Genomic DNA, 12472 nt, shown 5'->3' with positions numbered 1-12472 from the left:
TCACTTAAATAATATTCATGTAGGTATCCTACCCATCCATTGAGCTTTTAGTTTCCATTTTTATATATTTTTTATGTTTGAAATTCTATTTTTACTTTGATATGACTTACATTTTCATGGTCTCTTATTTCTTATGTGTATTTTAAAACTCTTATTTATTTGTATGTATCATATAGCTTACTTTATGTCCTGTGTCTGATTGACACAACACTTTAGAACTTTGTAGATTAAATATGGATGTCCACTGATTTTTCAGTGTTTGCTTTTGGTACTTTCTTTTTCTCTTGTTTCTTTTGTGATATTTTTAAACTGTGAGCTCATATTCCTTGGAACTGTACTTGTGGAAAGTTTTATGGCCCAGGTTCAAAGGGTCTTTCTCCAGAGAGAATTAATACTTTATGCTAAGAAAATAGGCCTTTGGAGTCCCAGCTTTATGGGAGGTAAAGCAAGCCTAATCTGTGAAGTTCAGAAAACATAAGCTTAAATGTCACTGGGTTCTTCAACTATAGTAGGCTCATTTGCATCACTTAATTTTTGGTTTCTGAATTAGTTTCCTTGGGATGTTGTTTAAAGTACCACAAACTTGATTGAGAAAACAATAGAAATCTATTCTCTCATAATTCTAGAGATAAGAAACCTGAAACCAAGATGGTGGTGGCAGGGCCATATTTCCTCCAGAGCCTCTAAGGGAGGACCCTTCCTTGCCTCTTGTAGCTTCTGGAAGCCTTAGGCATTCCTTGGCTGATGGCATCAAAGCTCTGATCTCTGCCTCCATCTTCATACAGACATCTCACTACACCTGTCGATGTCCAATTTTCCTCTCTGTAAAAGGAAACCAGTCATTTTGGACTGGGGCCACCTTACTTCAGTGACTTTATCTTAAGATGCTCACCTCTGCAAAGGTGAGCAAAAAAAAAAATGCTCATCATTTCCAAATAAGGTCACATTCACAGGTAAAAGAGGTTAAGACTTCAACATATTTTGTAGGAGATTCAATTCAACCCATAATAGTTTTTGATAATTGCTGACTTCCTTGCCACCTCTTAAACACTTTTTTATATATTCCAGAATTTTTTTTAGTCACGAAGTAGACAATCTCTCAATCTTCTAGTCAATGTCAGCCATCAATTCCAATTCTTTCGTTGTGTCATGGCAACTTCCACTCTTTCCCTATTGCCTTGTGGACTTAGAAATCAGCAGGAAAAAGGTTTATTAGAACTGAATGCAAAATGAGAGTAAGGCTTTAAATGGAGACTCAATAGACATGATTGTGAACCACAAAGCAGAAGGAAAGTACTGTGTGGGAGGTTGCTTGAAGGACTTATCCCTACATTACTCACTGAGGTACAACTAATTGTTGAATCATAAAGATCCAGGGCTAAATCCTTCCTATCTTTTACAAATTGTATGATCTAAGAAGATTACTTTCAGTTTTCTCAAATGAAAAAAAAGGAGGTTATCATAATAACATCTATTTTGGGGACGTGATTTGTGGATTGATGACTTAATGAAGATCCCTGGTGCAAAGCAGGAATTCAGGAGTTGTGTCAACAATTCGACTTCTATATTCCAAAATAAGTAAGGACTTTGAATAAATTGCCTCCAGATAAGCAAGGTAGAATGTTGAGAGCCACAGCCCAAGGGGCCCCAGCAAACTTCCAGCTGCCAGCTGATGATTGGCTCACAGCGGCCCCAGCAAACTTCTAGCTGCCAACTGATTGGCTCCTCTGCGGTGATGCTCATTGGGCTGTTTCCCCGCCCTTTCAGACCACAGAGCTACTCATTGGGGGACTTTTTTTGGCTCCGCCCACGTGACCCAGCCAATCAGCCTCAAGAGCAGGAGGAGTGGCGGAGGTTGAGAGGCTTGTGGGAAGCTGGTGGTGGCAGTTGGGCTCTGAGGGTTTTTCCTGAGGAGGTGTTTTGTTTGGCATGTGTGTTTCTAAAAATAAAGTTCGTTTCTTTTGACAAGTGGCTCCTGAATTGTGCCCAGCCAGACTGCGGCAGTAGAAATTGAAAAGAAACATTTTTCAGTTTTATACACTATCCTGAGGGGTAATTAGGGCAAATATGCTATCTTACAGATGAACAAATTGAGGCACTAGGATGTCAGTTCATTCAGTATGAAAGAAAGAAAATACTAGTAACCACCACAATTAGGGGCATCTGTTTGGGAGATAATCAATGATTCTGTATCCCTTCTAGGGAGAAATGATATTCAAATTAACCAGACCCTCCCCTGGGTACCCAGTTCTGCAAGCTAACAGGTGATTGGACCCCTTCATTAAAAGCCACGTTTCCTTCAACTCCAATGATACCTCATGTCTATTAAGTGGGAGGGAAGAGATTGAGAGAAAAACAAAGCCAGACAACATTTTATATTGTATTTCAAACCCTGAACATGAAACCAACCAAAGATATTTTAACATGTTTTTTGAGAGCTTCACCCAAGCCTACACTCCAGAATAGCTTTATAATTTAAGGAAAGAAAAGCCAGAAATCGCCACCACTCTGTGATTGACTCACACACATGTTGGAAACAGAGTTCACAAATCTAATTCCTTTCTCCATTCCGGGACATTTTTATCCAGAGAACACAAGTGACCGGAGGCGGTGCTGCCCGCTCAGCCAATTCCTGACAGCAGCTCCCAGTGAAACATATTGTGTTTGGGGGCAAGCATTTATCCAGGAGTGGTGCTGAAATGAGATGGTGAGAACGCACACGGTGAATAAATGGCCGGTGGAGGGAGAGCTGAAGAAATGAGGGTGATTATGCAGGCGCTGTCCTCTATGAATACATTAGCTCCCTGATAAGCCCATGCATTTGACTGCCTCCAAAGCAATTTCTTGGAGTTTCAGTAAATACAGGTGTCTGGATATGTTTTCTAAGCTCAGCTTCAGCAGGCTGTTCCTGCTGCCAGTCCTCAGAACCCTAGTATTAAGTCTGGGGACATCAGGCCCCATGCAGTGCCTGTCGGTTCCTGAACAGATTGTGAGTTGTTCATTGTGGGTGCTATCGCCCCTTCAGGTTCGGGGCAAGGATTCTCAGGGCCAGTTACCTGGCCTGTGGAGGGGAGGTGGAGATGGGAGAGGTTTGAGATAAGAGGAGAGGGATCCAAGCTAGAGACCTTGGGTGGAAATTGAATATCAGGAACTGTTACAGGCAGCACTGAGGCCACAGGGGCAAAAGTAGATTTATTATTTAGAACTGGCCACACATTGGAGGAGGTTTGTGTGGAAGTACAAACAGGCTGGGCTGAAGAGGAAAATCTCAGACAAGAGCCACAAACACAGAAGGGACAAAGTCCTCTCCAGGACAAGTAGGTAGTGGCAGATGTTAAGCTGGTAAAGATCTCTAGGGGGAAGACAGTGGGGACCACCAGGGGATCATGTCACAGTTTGAATACTGGGTTTATCAGAGACACTCCCTGAACATGGACAAGATCCTTCAGTGTGTTAATTTTCACATTATAGATGAACACCAGGACAACTAATGTGTCCCTCTGAGGGAGGAGAGTGAGGCATTCTGGGTTTATCTCTTCACATGTCAAGAGGAAGGAGTCAGAAAGCCTGGGAAATGCTCCTGTAGGATGAGACACAAAATGGTGCCTCTCACAGAGTCACAACAGGAGTGGATGGTTGCAGAGCCCTGGACTTTGAGGCTGGGTGGGTGGCTACATCAGAAAAATGGCAGCACTGGGCTCATGGGCCTGGACAATACTAGGTGGGGTCAAAAACAAGCATAGAGTAAGCTTGGCTATTTTGTTGTTTATACCCTATGAGCTTATTTTCCATAGCTCTCTCTTGACAAAATCTTTGGAAAAGTTTAGGCCACCATGGAGGAGACCGAGATCATTCAGGTGAGAAATCCCAAGGGAGTGACTCTGATTGCTGTTCCTTGCCTCCCTCTTGATGCCTACTAGTCTCTTCCTTTGCTCACAACTTTGCTCACCCCAATTGTGAGCCCTCACGATTGTTTTTAACCATGAAGCTGTTCCCTTGGGTCAGGAGCTTCTCTCCCATGTCCTTACCCCCAGCCAAGCAGGTTCTGAAGTACCCTTCTTCGTGAAAATTCAAGAGGCTTCACTCTGTACCCCTTCCCAAACACACACATGGACTAGGGAGTAGAGATTCAAAACCAGCCTGTGAACCTTGACTTTAAGTCCCTTTCTCCATCCCCAGACTTATCCACCCTCATGCGAGCTGAGCTCAGCCCTCTTGGTGAGAAACCCCACTCACCCTGATCCCAAGCTCCACATTCTCGCCTCCATAGACCTCCATGCCTTCGTCCAGTAGGCCAATCTCCTGGAAATACTGCCGGTCCACAATGAAGCAGCCGATGAGGGCAGGGCTCCTGCAGGTTCGGGGAGACAACCAGCGGTGAGCAGAGGGCTGCCTCCTGGAGCCACCCAAGGAACAAGAGCTGTGGCAACTTCCTACAGGAGGATCGGTTCTTCCCCCTTCTCAGCTGCCAGAGTCAGTGTGGGCTTTGTGCTCAGAGTAGCCTCCTGGCTCTGCCCTAACCCAGCCACTCCAGGGAGGCTATTTATCAGGGCAGTGGGGTAGATAGCTCTTGTCCTGGGACCAGCTGTCATTCCCCGCTGTGCTTGCATCTGCTGGGCCAGGTGCAGCTGTATTTCTAGGTGCCTTGACTCTGATGTCTGAGCTGCACAGTCCATTTCTGCTGGGTGCCTATGCCAACTTTCCCACCTGGGGGTTCCACATGGCAACCTTGGTTCTCTTTGAAAGGTCAGCTGGGACAAGGCTACAAAGAAAATAACTTATAAATTTTATCTGTAGGTCGAGGGTGGTCCATGAAGAATTTAAAGCAAAACAGTGGTAGGAATAGATCCGTGTTTTTAAAAAGAATACTCAGGCTGCCAACTGCAGGGGACTGGGGGAATTGAGGGATCCAACTGGGAGGCTGGTTGCTGTATCCAGGTGAGAAACAATGAAGACGTGGAAGAACATGGAAAGAGGTGAACTATGAAGGGAGAGGAGAAACCCTGATGAGAGCTGGCTTGCTGGATTGGCGATAGTGGATAAGGCCCACTCATCAGTAAAGGGTATGAGAGAAACCACCTTTGGAAGGAAGAAGCATTCTTCCTTACACTATCTGTGGGACACCAGGGGTAAGTGGACAACTGACCTTACACTATCTGTGGGATACCAGGGGTAAGTGGACAGTCTGGGTGTGGACTCAGCCAGGGTCTTAGGTCAGAGCAACACTGTTGCAACTTTCCTTCTTTTGGGGGGATAGGAGCAGGGGTCACCAGCTGGTGCAGACATCCATGACTTCCCAGGAAACAGTTCACATTAGGGCAATCAGCAGGAGCACACCCGGATGCTACCCTTTGTAGCCCTTGCTGGCATTTCATCAGCCCATGGTTAGAGGATTTGGTAGAGGAGAAAAAATGAGAAATGAAGAACCGTTGGCATCGAGAAAACTGTCAGTCAATCTCATGCAAATGGACCTGTCTTAGAGACTGGAAATTCATCAAGGTGGTGAATGGCTATTTTGCAGGCTGTTTTTCTGGGGGATGCTGATTCAGGGGGAGGGTGCTCAGGAACACTGGCACCCTGGAGTCACTGTCTCTCTTCTTTCTACATCACTGGACTTCATTCTAGATGGCTCCACACTCTATAGACCACAGGTACACCAGGTGGTCAATTCAGACTCCTAACTCAGGCTGACATCCTGCTCTAGGATCCTGGACCCAGGCCTTGGAAGTGTGCATTGTGGGAATAATCTCCGTTTAGGCTGCATTCTCCAAGAGCAGTTCCCCAGTCTCTCTGAGTCTCCAAATCTATATCTATAAATAGGATTACTTATAACCTCATGTGGGACTTGAATAAGGTAAAGCTCTTGATGGTAACTGACATAACAGGCACTCAAAGGTCATTTTAAAAGATGCACTCTTGCCCTTTCTAAGCACAGCAGAGGGGGTCTCAGCCTTTTCCTCTCACCTCTGAATGTTGGACATGCCAGACCCCTCAGAAGCAGTGCCCCTAGCACATGCAGAAAGGGGCCTTCCTCTAACTGCCTGACCCAGCCAGGGAAGGAGCAGAGTCCAGAAAAGTTACCTGGATGACCAAAGGCCACTTCAGGTTGTGTATTACTTGTTAACTGGCTAGGGTAGTAAGCAGCCCTGATCAGTCTAAAAGTGTTACTGATTTATATCCTCCCTGATTCCCAAAAGGATTCAGAAATAGCTTTTGAGAAAATAGAGCATATACTGAAAAACATAAATAATGTCTAGAAATCTAAAGATGACAACAAATTGGGGGTGAGTTAGAATGCATCTGCAGACAGAGTTCTTCAATTGGCTGGGCAAATTTGGTTCTGAGTTTCCTGTTGACTAAGGTGAAAATGAATATGTGGTCTTAGAAATAAATGCACAGTTCTCATGTGAAAAATCTCAAAATGATTAATTCCTCAGGGATAGCAAGGTTTTCTCTGGCCAGCAGTTGATTTGAAAGAAATTTCTCATATCAATCTTCCTAAAAAGGTCACTTGGGGACCTAGTGAAAAACCATCTCACAAACATCCTTCTAGAATACAACAGAGAATACCACTGGACTCTTTTTTTAGCTTACACCATGTGGACAGAAACACTAAAATTTGGTTCAAAAGAAAAAGGAACTGGGATAGGCAAGATACGTTTGTACGAATCACAGTCTCTGTGAGGTTGTCTTCATATAGGAATAAAACCAGGAATAGTTTTCCCCAAATCTTCCATAAATATAATTTACTTAATTAAGTTTCTGATAAAAATTGAGTGGTGGAAAATATGAGATTGAGATATCATTCTCTGTTAAAGATCTAGAATTTAGCTTTGCTGATAAGACTAACCTGATATATTCAGAGAAGAGCAGAACAGAAACAGCTAATGTTAATATAGTTTTTTTGCAAAAATATTGATTGCATGGTGGCGTATTTAGCTGCAATATCAGCAGACTGATGATCCAACCTCGGGGTTGGAAATCAGCTACACTAGTCCTGGGCTTGATAGTGGCCAGCCAGAGCGGTGATGACTAGCCATGGAATCCAGCTGGCCTGAGTGGATCCTGGCTTCTCTGCCCAGAGCCTTTGGTAGGGTCATGATCCTTTCTCAGTTTTGTTCTCATCTTATAAAACATGGATGACACAATGAATTGTCACCAGGTTATGATAAAGATATAACAAAACCATGTGTATGAAAGACCCTGCGCACAATAATCTTCCAACAAATACTGAACAACACAAAACTGTGGCAGGTGCCTAACAGAGTAGGCAACTACTGTGGTTTCGCTATGATTTGGGTGTCTCCCAAAGGTTCATGGGCTGGAATCTTGGTCCCATGTAACAGTATTCACGGGTGGAAGGTGAGTAGGTCATGGGGCACCATATTTGGAAGGAACTAATGGAATTAAACAGAATCAGTTTAATTCTCTATACAGCAGGTTGATGTAAGGCAAAGCCACCTCACATACTTGACCCCTTTGTCACATGGCTGTTTTCCTTTTTGCTCCTGCCTTGTGGTGCCATCTGCCATGTTAGAATGAGCTCAGTAGGCCCCCATCATAGGCTGACCGACGGGGTCACCCAATCTTGGACTTTCAGCCTCCAAAAATGTGAAAATGTGAACTAAATAATCTCTCTCTCTCTCTCTCTCTCTCTCTCTAAATAAATAAATAAATAAATAAATTACCCAGCCTCAGGTAATTTTTTAAAATAGGAACACAAGACAGACTAAGGAAGTAACAGAGATAACTATAGCAAAGTTAAGCAGGGTTCTCTTCCATTCTATTTTAAATATGAAAATATTTTTTTCTTCTAGCAAGGAAAAAATGTGATCTTAGGTAATAATCACCTACTTTCAATTAAATTTTTCATAATCTTTCTCTCTCATGCAATACAAAGCAACACTGGCTTCTAATCTCCTCTTTCATTCCAAGCTGCCCCCTAGGCCACCTCCTGGTGCTGTCCGTGTGTTTAACAGGCAGGGAGCATAGGCACCCACCCTGTCATCAATGCAGATGGAAGAAAGGCTAGTGGGGACAGCTATTGCTGGATTCCTAATCTGTGAAAGCAAAGACCACAGGCAGTGTCAATGGGGTCTAGGAAAACAGCATCAAAGGCAGAAATGCAGTTTGAAGCCACTTTTGTCTGAATGCTATAGGAAAAAACTCCAACACCATTAAGATGTGCAAGTCCTGTGGCTCTGCCCTGGCCCCTCTATCCCTCCATTTTCATTGCCTGGGGTTTTCCAGCTCAAGTTCCTTCTTCCAGGCCCTTAACCTCCTCTGTGACCATGAACTTCACATGTGGGTGCCCATTTCCAACCCATCTATCTCCTACTGCAAAAATATGATTGCTGCCCTATCTGCAAAAGATTTCCCATGTCTGCTTGCCACACAGTTGGCACAGCATGACAGAATAGTTTTTTATCCCAAAGATTTTGTCTGTCTTCATTAGACTCTAGGCTTTTGGGGTTGGAACCAAATCTTAATCACTTTGAGTCCCCAGCAGAAGCACAGCAGTGGACACCCAGGAAGTGGCCCATAGAAGTGGGTTAAAATGAGTGACTTTGAGGCTGTGTGTGTATGTTTGGGTGCTATGGTGGTTCTTTCAAAAAGGATCAGCAAAGCCTGTGATCTGAGTCTGGGGATCACACTGTAACTCCTTTCTACCCTCCTCCCACCGTGGCCTCCATTCTGGGGCTGGAGTTTGCAGAGCAAGGGTTGGACTGGGGGTGTAGACCTTGCCTGGTGGCCAAGGCAGAGGGACCTGCAAGTAGGATGCTGTACCTGATGGGGGCTGTGGAGTTCTCCAGCTTCCACCAGGCCTTGGGGGGGTTTAGATAGCGGCACCACAGCTCCCAGTCAAAGCCCTGGGCGGCCAGCGGGTACTCTTCAATCTCAAAGTTGTCGTATTTGATATTATCAAAGGATGGTGAGATGATCCGCTTCCGGTTCTCCTTTATGCGGGTGAGTACAGGTTCAGCCCTGCGAGAGAGGGAGGGAGAGGGGGTGACTGCTTCCCAGGTGGCCAACAACCAGATCAGCATCTCCTGAAGGCCGTACCCTAGCAGAAGGAGGAAGGACCACTTGGCCATCTCCAGTGGAGGACACACAGCTGTGCCCAGGTTCACTTTGCCATCCCCTGAGGACTTCCAAGTGGGTGAGTGGCCTGGCCATTCCTGGATTTTGATACGGTTTCCCTGCTTTTCCTTTCTCCATACACACAACAAAAACCAAGACTTAAAAAATAAGGGGAGGAGAAAAAAAAGAGGGAACATATTTGAGGCTCCAGAGGAAGATTTCAACCTGGGCTTTGATTTCGCTAAATTCAGTGTATTCACCTGGAGGAAAAGAGCAAAGAGACCAAAAACAAAAACAAAAAAGAGCAATGGGGATGACAGGGACACATCCCCCACCTGCCCCAGGAGAGATGGGGCATCCAGGTTTCCCCAGGGAGCCAGGAGGCCCCTGTGGGCACCAGCGAGTAATGTGTTTGCCGACAGGAATGATAAGCTCCTCATTAATAATACATTTGGTGCATAATTGTTTATTCAAATCAGCTTGAAATAGTAAGTGTCCCTCTCCTAGTCTGGCCATAAATCCAGTGAAAATGCTTTTTAAATAGTCACAAATGGCAAGCAGGGCTGCAGCTACAAAAAAAAAAAAAAAAAAAAAAAACCCGCCTGCTCTGCATCCTTCCTCTGGGCCTGTCATTGCAGAAGGGAGCCCAGGTGGCGCACATACCCTGCTAGGCTTTCCTGTCCAAGTGACCTTCTCACCTAACTCCCCAGAGGCAGAGGCTAGCACCTTGGAGTCAGGGCGGGGAGCAGATGCCAAGGCCTGGTGGGTGAACAGGGTGAAACCAACTGGCCCCGGCTCTACGGTCATCCCCACACCCACCACTCCAGTGCCCAGGTTAAGCCACACAGTGGGCCCTACAAAGACATCAGCAACAGGTCCCGTTCCTGCTTGGCAGCAGACATTGAGGTTCCTGTCAGTTCTCTTGTCCCACCCACCACCTGAGCAGCCCTGGCCCGAGAGAGGAGGATTTGCTACAACTTGGTTTCGCCAGTAGAGAGAATCTGAGATGCCATGCTACCTCTGGCCTGGCACCCATGACAGTATCAAGGCACCCTCACCACCTCTGCCCACATGGTCTCTCCTGTCTGTGAGGTGGGGCCTCTGGGTCATATCTGCTCCATCTTGGCCACTCCTGGGGGCTGGAGCTGGCCCTTTGCTGGGCAGGACTCTGCTTTACCATCAGCCTAGACCCCTCCCCCTGGTCACACCTGCCAGAGGACCACACCATCCAGAGCCCCATCTGATATCACCATACTCTTCAGGTGCTGTGTGTTGACCTGTTGATCCTTGACCAACTGACCCTGCCACCCGGGTCACTCACACACCCACATCTCACTTTTCCCCAGGACTGTCTCCTTATCATCTGCACTGCAATCCCTGGCCCTCACTGGCCTCCTCCTCCTCACCAAGAGACACTCACCAGCCCACGTTGAACTCCACGTGGGCATCGAAGAGCGCCACCACAGGCGCCGTGGCTGCCCTCCAGCCGCTGACCCTGGAGCGGATGAGGCCCTCCTGCTTGCTGTGGCGCACCACTTTGATGAAGCCCGGCTTCTGGCCATTCACCTTGTCCACGTAATTGGCCAGCTTCTCCTTCAGCTCCTCTGTCAGGGAGAAAACACGTCCTTAGCAAGTGAGGAGCAGGGGCAGAGGGTGACCCAAACACCCACATTTCAGGATGAGAGGCTAGAGGGCCACCCCCTCCCTAGGTCTTCCTTGGTTCCCATGGTTACCAGCACAGCTCAGCTTTAAAGAGAAAAACGGGAGGAAACAGGATTGACTGAGTCCCCGCCACACACACAGGTCACAGGCCTCCCATACGTTGTCTATTTCACCTTCATGACAAGCCAATGGGAAAACAGGGGCTCAGAGGAGTTTACCAACTTCTCTAACGCCACGCAGCTTGTGAGTGGCAGTCTGGTTTCATGCCAGATCTCATGATGTGAACGGTCCCAGCTTCTCCTCAGTGGCCATGTGCCTGGTGCCTGCTCTGTCAGACTCCCATCTTCCCAGGTGGACAGCCAGGAGGGCTACCACACCAGCAGTTGCCATGGGCCTGGCTGAGCCCCTGTTGCTTCTGCTCCTTCCTGGGCATGTGCGCCCAGGCTCCTCAGCACCCGACGTCATGTTCATGTTTTCCACGGCAGCTCAGACGGGAGCCTGGGACACTTTGCAGTTGTTTGGGCAGAATTTAAAAGTTCATTTTGAATCACTGAGCCATCTCCGGGTCTGGGTCCCCTCTGCCTACTCTGTTGAGTGATTGTGTAGCCCACCCAGTGACAAGGATGTTGATACAATCCATTCTTTAATTGGGCCCCTCCTCCTCCTCCCCCTCTCTTCCTCTTCCTCCTCCTCTCCTCTTCCTCCTCCTTTTCTCCTCTCCTCCTCCTACTCTCCTCCTCCTCTCCTCCTCTTCCTCCTCTTCCTCCTCCCCCTCTTCTCCTCTTTCTCCTCCTCCTCTCTTCTTCTTCTTCTTCTTCTTCTTCTTCTTCTTCTTCTTCTTCTTCTTCTCTCTCTCTCTCTCTCTCTCTCTCTCTCTCTCTCTCTCTCTCTCTTTTGCCAGCCCTCTCAACCTTCACCTCCTTAGTCCACCTGAGCCTGGTTTGGTGCCACAGTCCCTCTTCCACATCACAACCTTTAGAGCTGAAGACCTTCTGTAAGTCCTTCCTGAGGACTCCTCTAGGTCAAGTATCTTCAGATACTTCTTACATTTCCTCATTTCTCATGATTTCAAATTATTTCATCAAGTTGACCTTCCCTCTAAATATGTTAGTTTTTTTCTCAAGACTTTAAAAGTTATGTACTCAGCAGCTGACTTAACAGGTCAGAAGTAAACCGTGTGATACAGAAGAGAGGCAACTAACCACCTTCCTTAATCTAGAATCCATGCTCTATTAATAGAGTCTAAGGTCGTATCAACTCTGCCTACTTTTCACTCAAATTCAGCTTGCTGAAAATATATACCTACACGTTCTTTTCACATGGTGCTACTAAATCAGGCCTTCTTCATCCCATCTCTTCATGGATACAAGTGTAGGTGGTACATGTGTGTGCACGTGCGTGTGCGAGTGTGTGTGAGTGTGCATGTACTTAAACCAAAACAGGATCTTGCATTCACTCTTATTGAAAGCCACCATTTTAAAGAATTGCACCGTTTCTCCTGATGTCAAAATGTCTTTGTCCCATGATTCTGCAGTCCAATGCCTTTGTTATCCAGCTCTTCCAGCTTCTGCAAAAGTGATGAGCATATGGCCTTCATTGTCATTCAAGTCATCCTTTAAACAATGTGACCCTTGTCCTAAGCTGCCTAGAGAAAAGTGGGCTGACTTCTGGGCTGAAGCTAAATGCTGAGTCTTGCTTTGGCCTGTATGATAATGACCTGTGACCTCTG

General features: G+C 46.4%; 1 protein-coding gene across 1 annotated transcript in view; it reads right to left on the bottom strand.

The window, feature by feature from the left end:
- The window catches only part of Galnt18 (polypeptide N-acetylgalactosaminyltransferase 18), a 339876-nt gene that overhangs the window by 85109 nt on the left and 242295 nt on the right, over positions 1 to 12472 (bottom strand). Inside the window, exons 4-6 of the mRNA XM_046438133.2 lie at positions 10502 to 10685; positions 8788 to 8985; positions 4237 to 4351 (exon numbers count right to left, since the gene is read on the bottom strand). Of these exons, the coding sequence (XP_046294089.1) occupies positions 4237 to 4351; positions 8788 to 8985; positions 10502 to 10685 (497 nt within the window). The remainder of the gene's footprint in view (positions 1 to 4236; positions 4352 to 8787; positions 8986 to 10501; positions 10686 to 12472) is intronic.

The sequence above is a fragment of the Marmota monax genome, unplaced genomic scaffold, assembly GCF_021218885.2.
Source record: "Marmota monax isolate L192 unplaced genomic scaffold, Marmota_monax_Labrador192_F-V1.1 WCK01_AAM20220418_F8-fsc00061, whole genome shotgun sequence".
NCBI lineage: Eukaryota > Metazoa > Chordata > Mammalia > Rodentia > Sciuridae > Marmota > Marmota monax.
The sequence above is the reverse complement of the archived record's forward strand: the minus strand, read 5'-3'. Positions and strand labels throughout refer to the sequence as shown.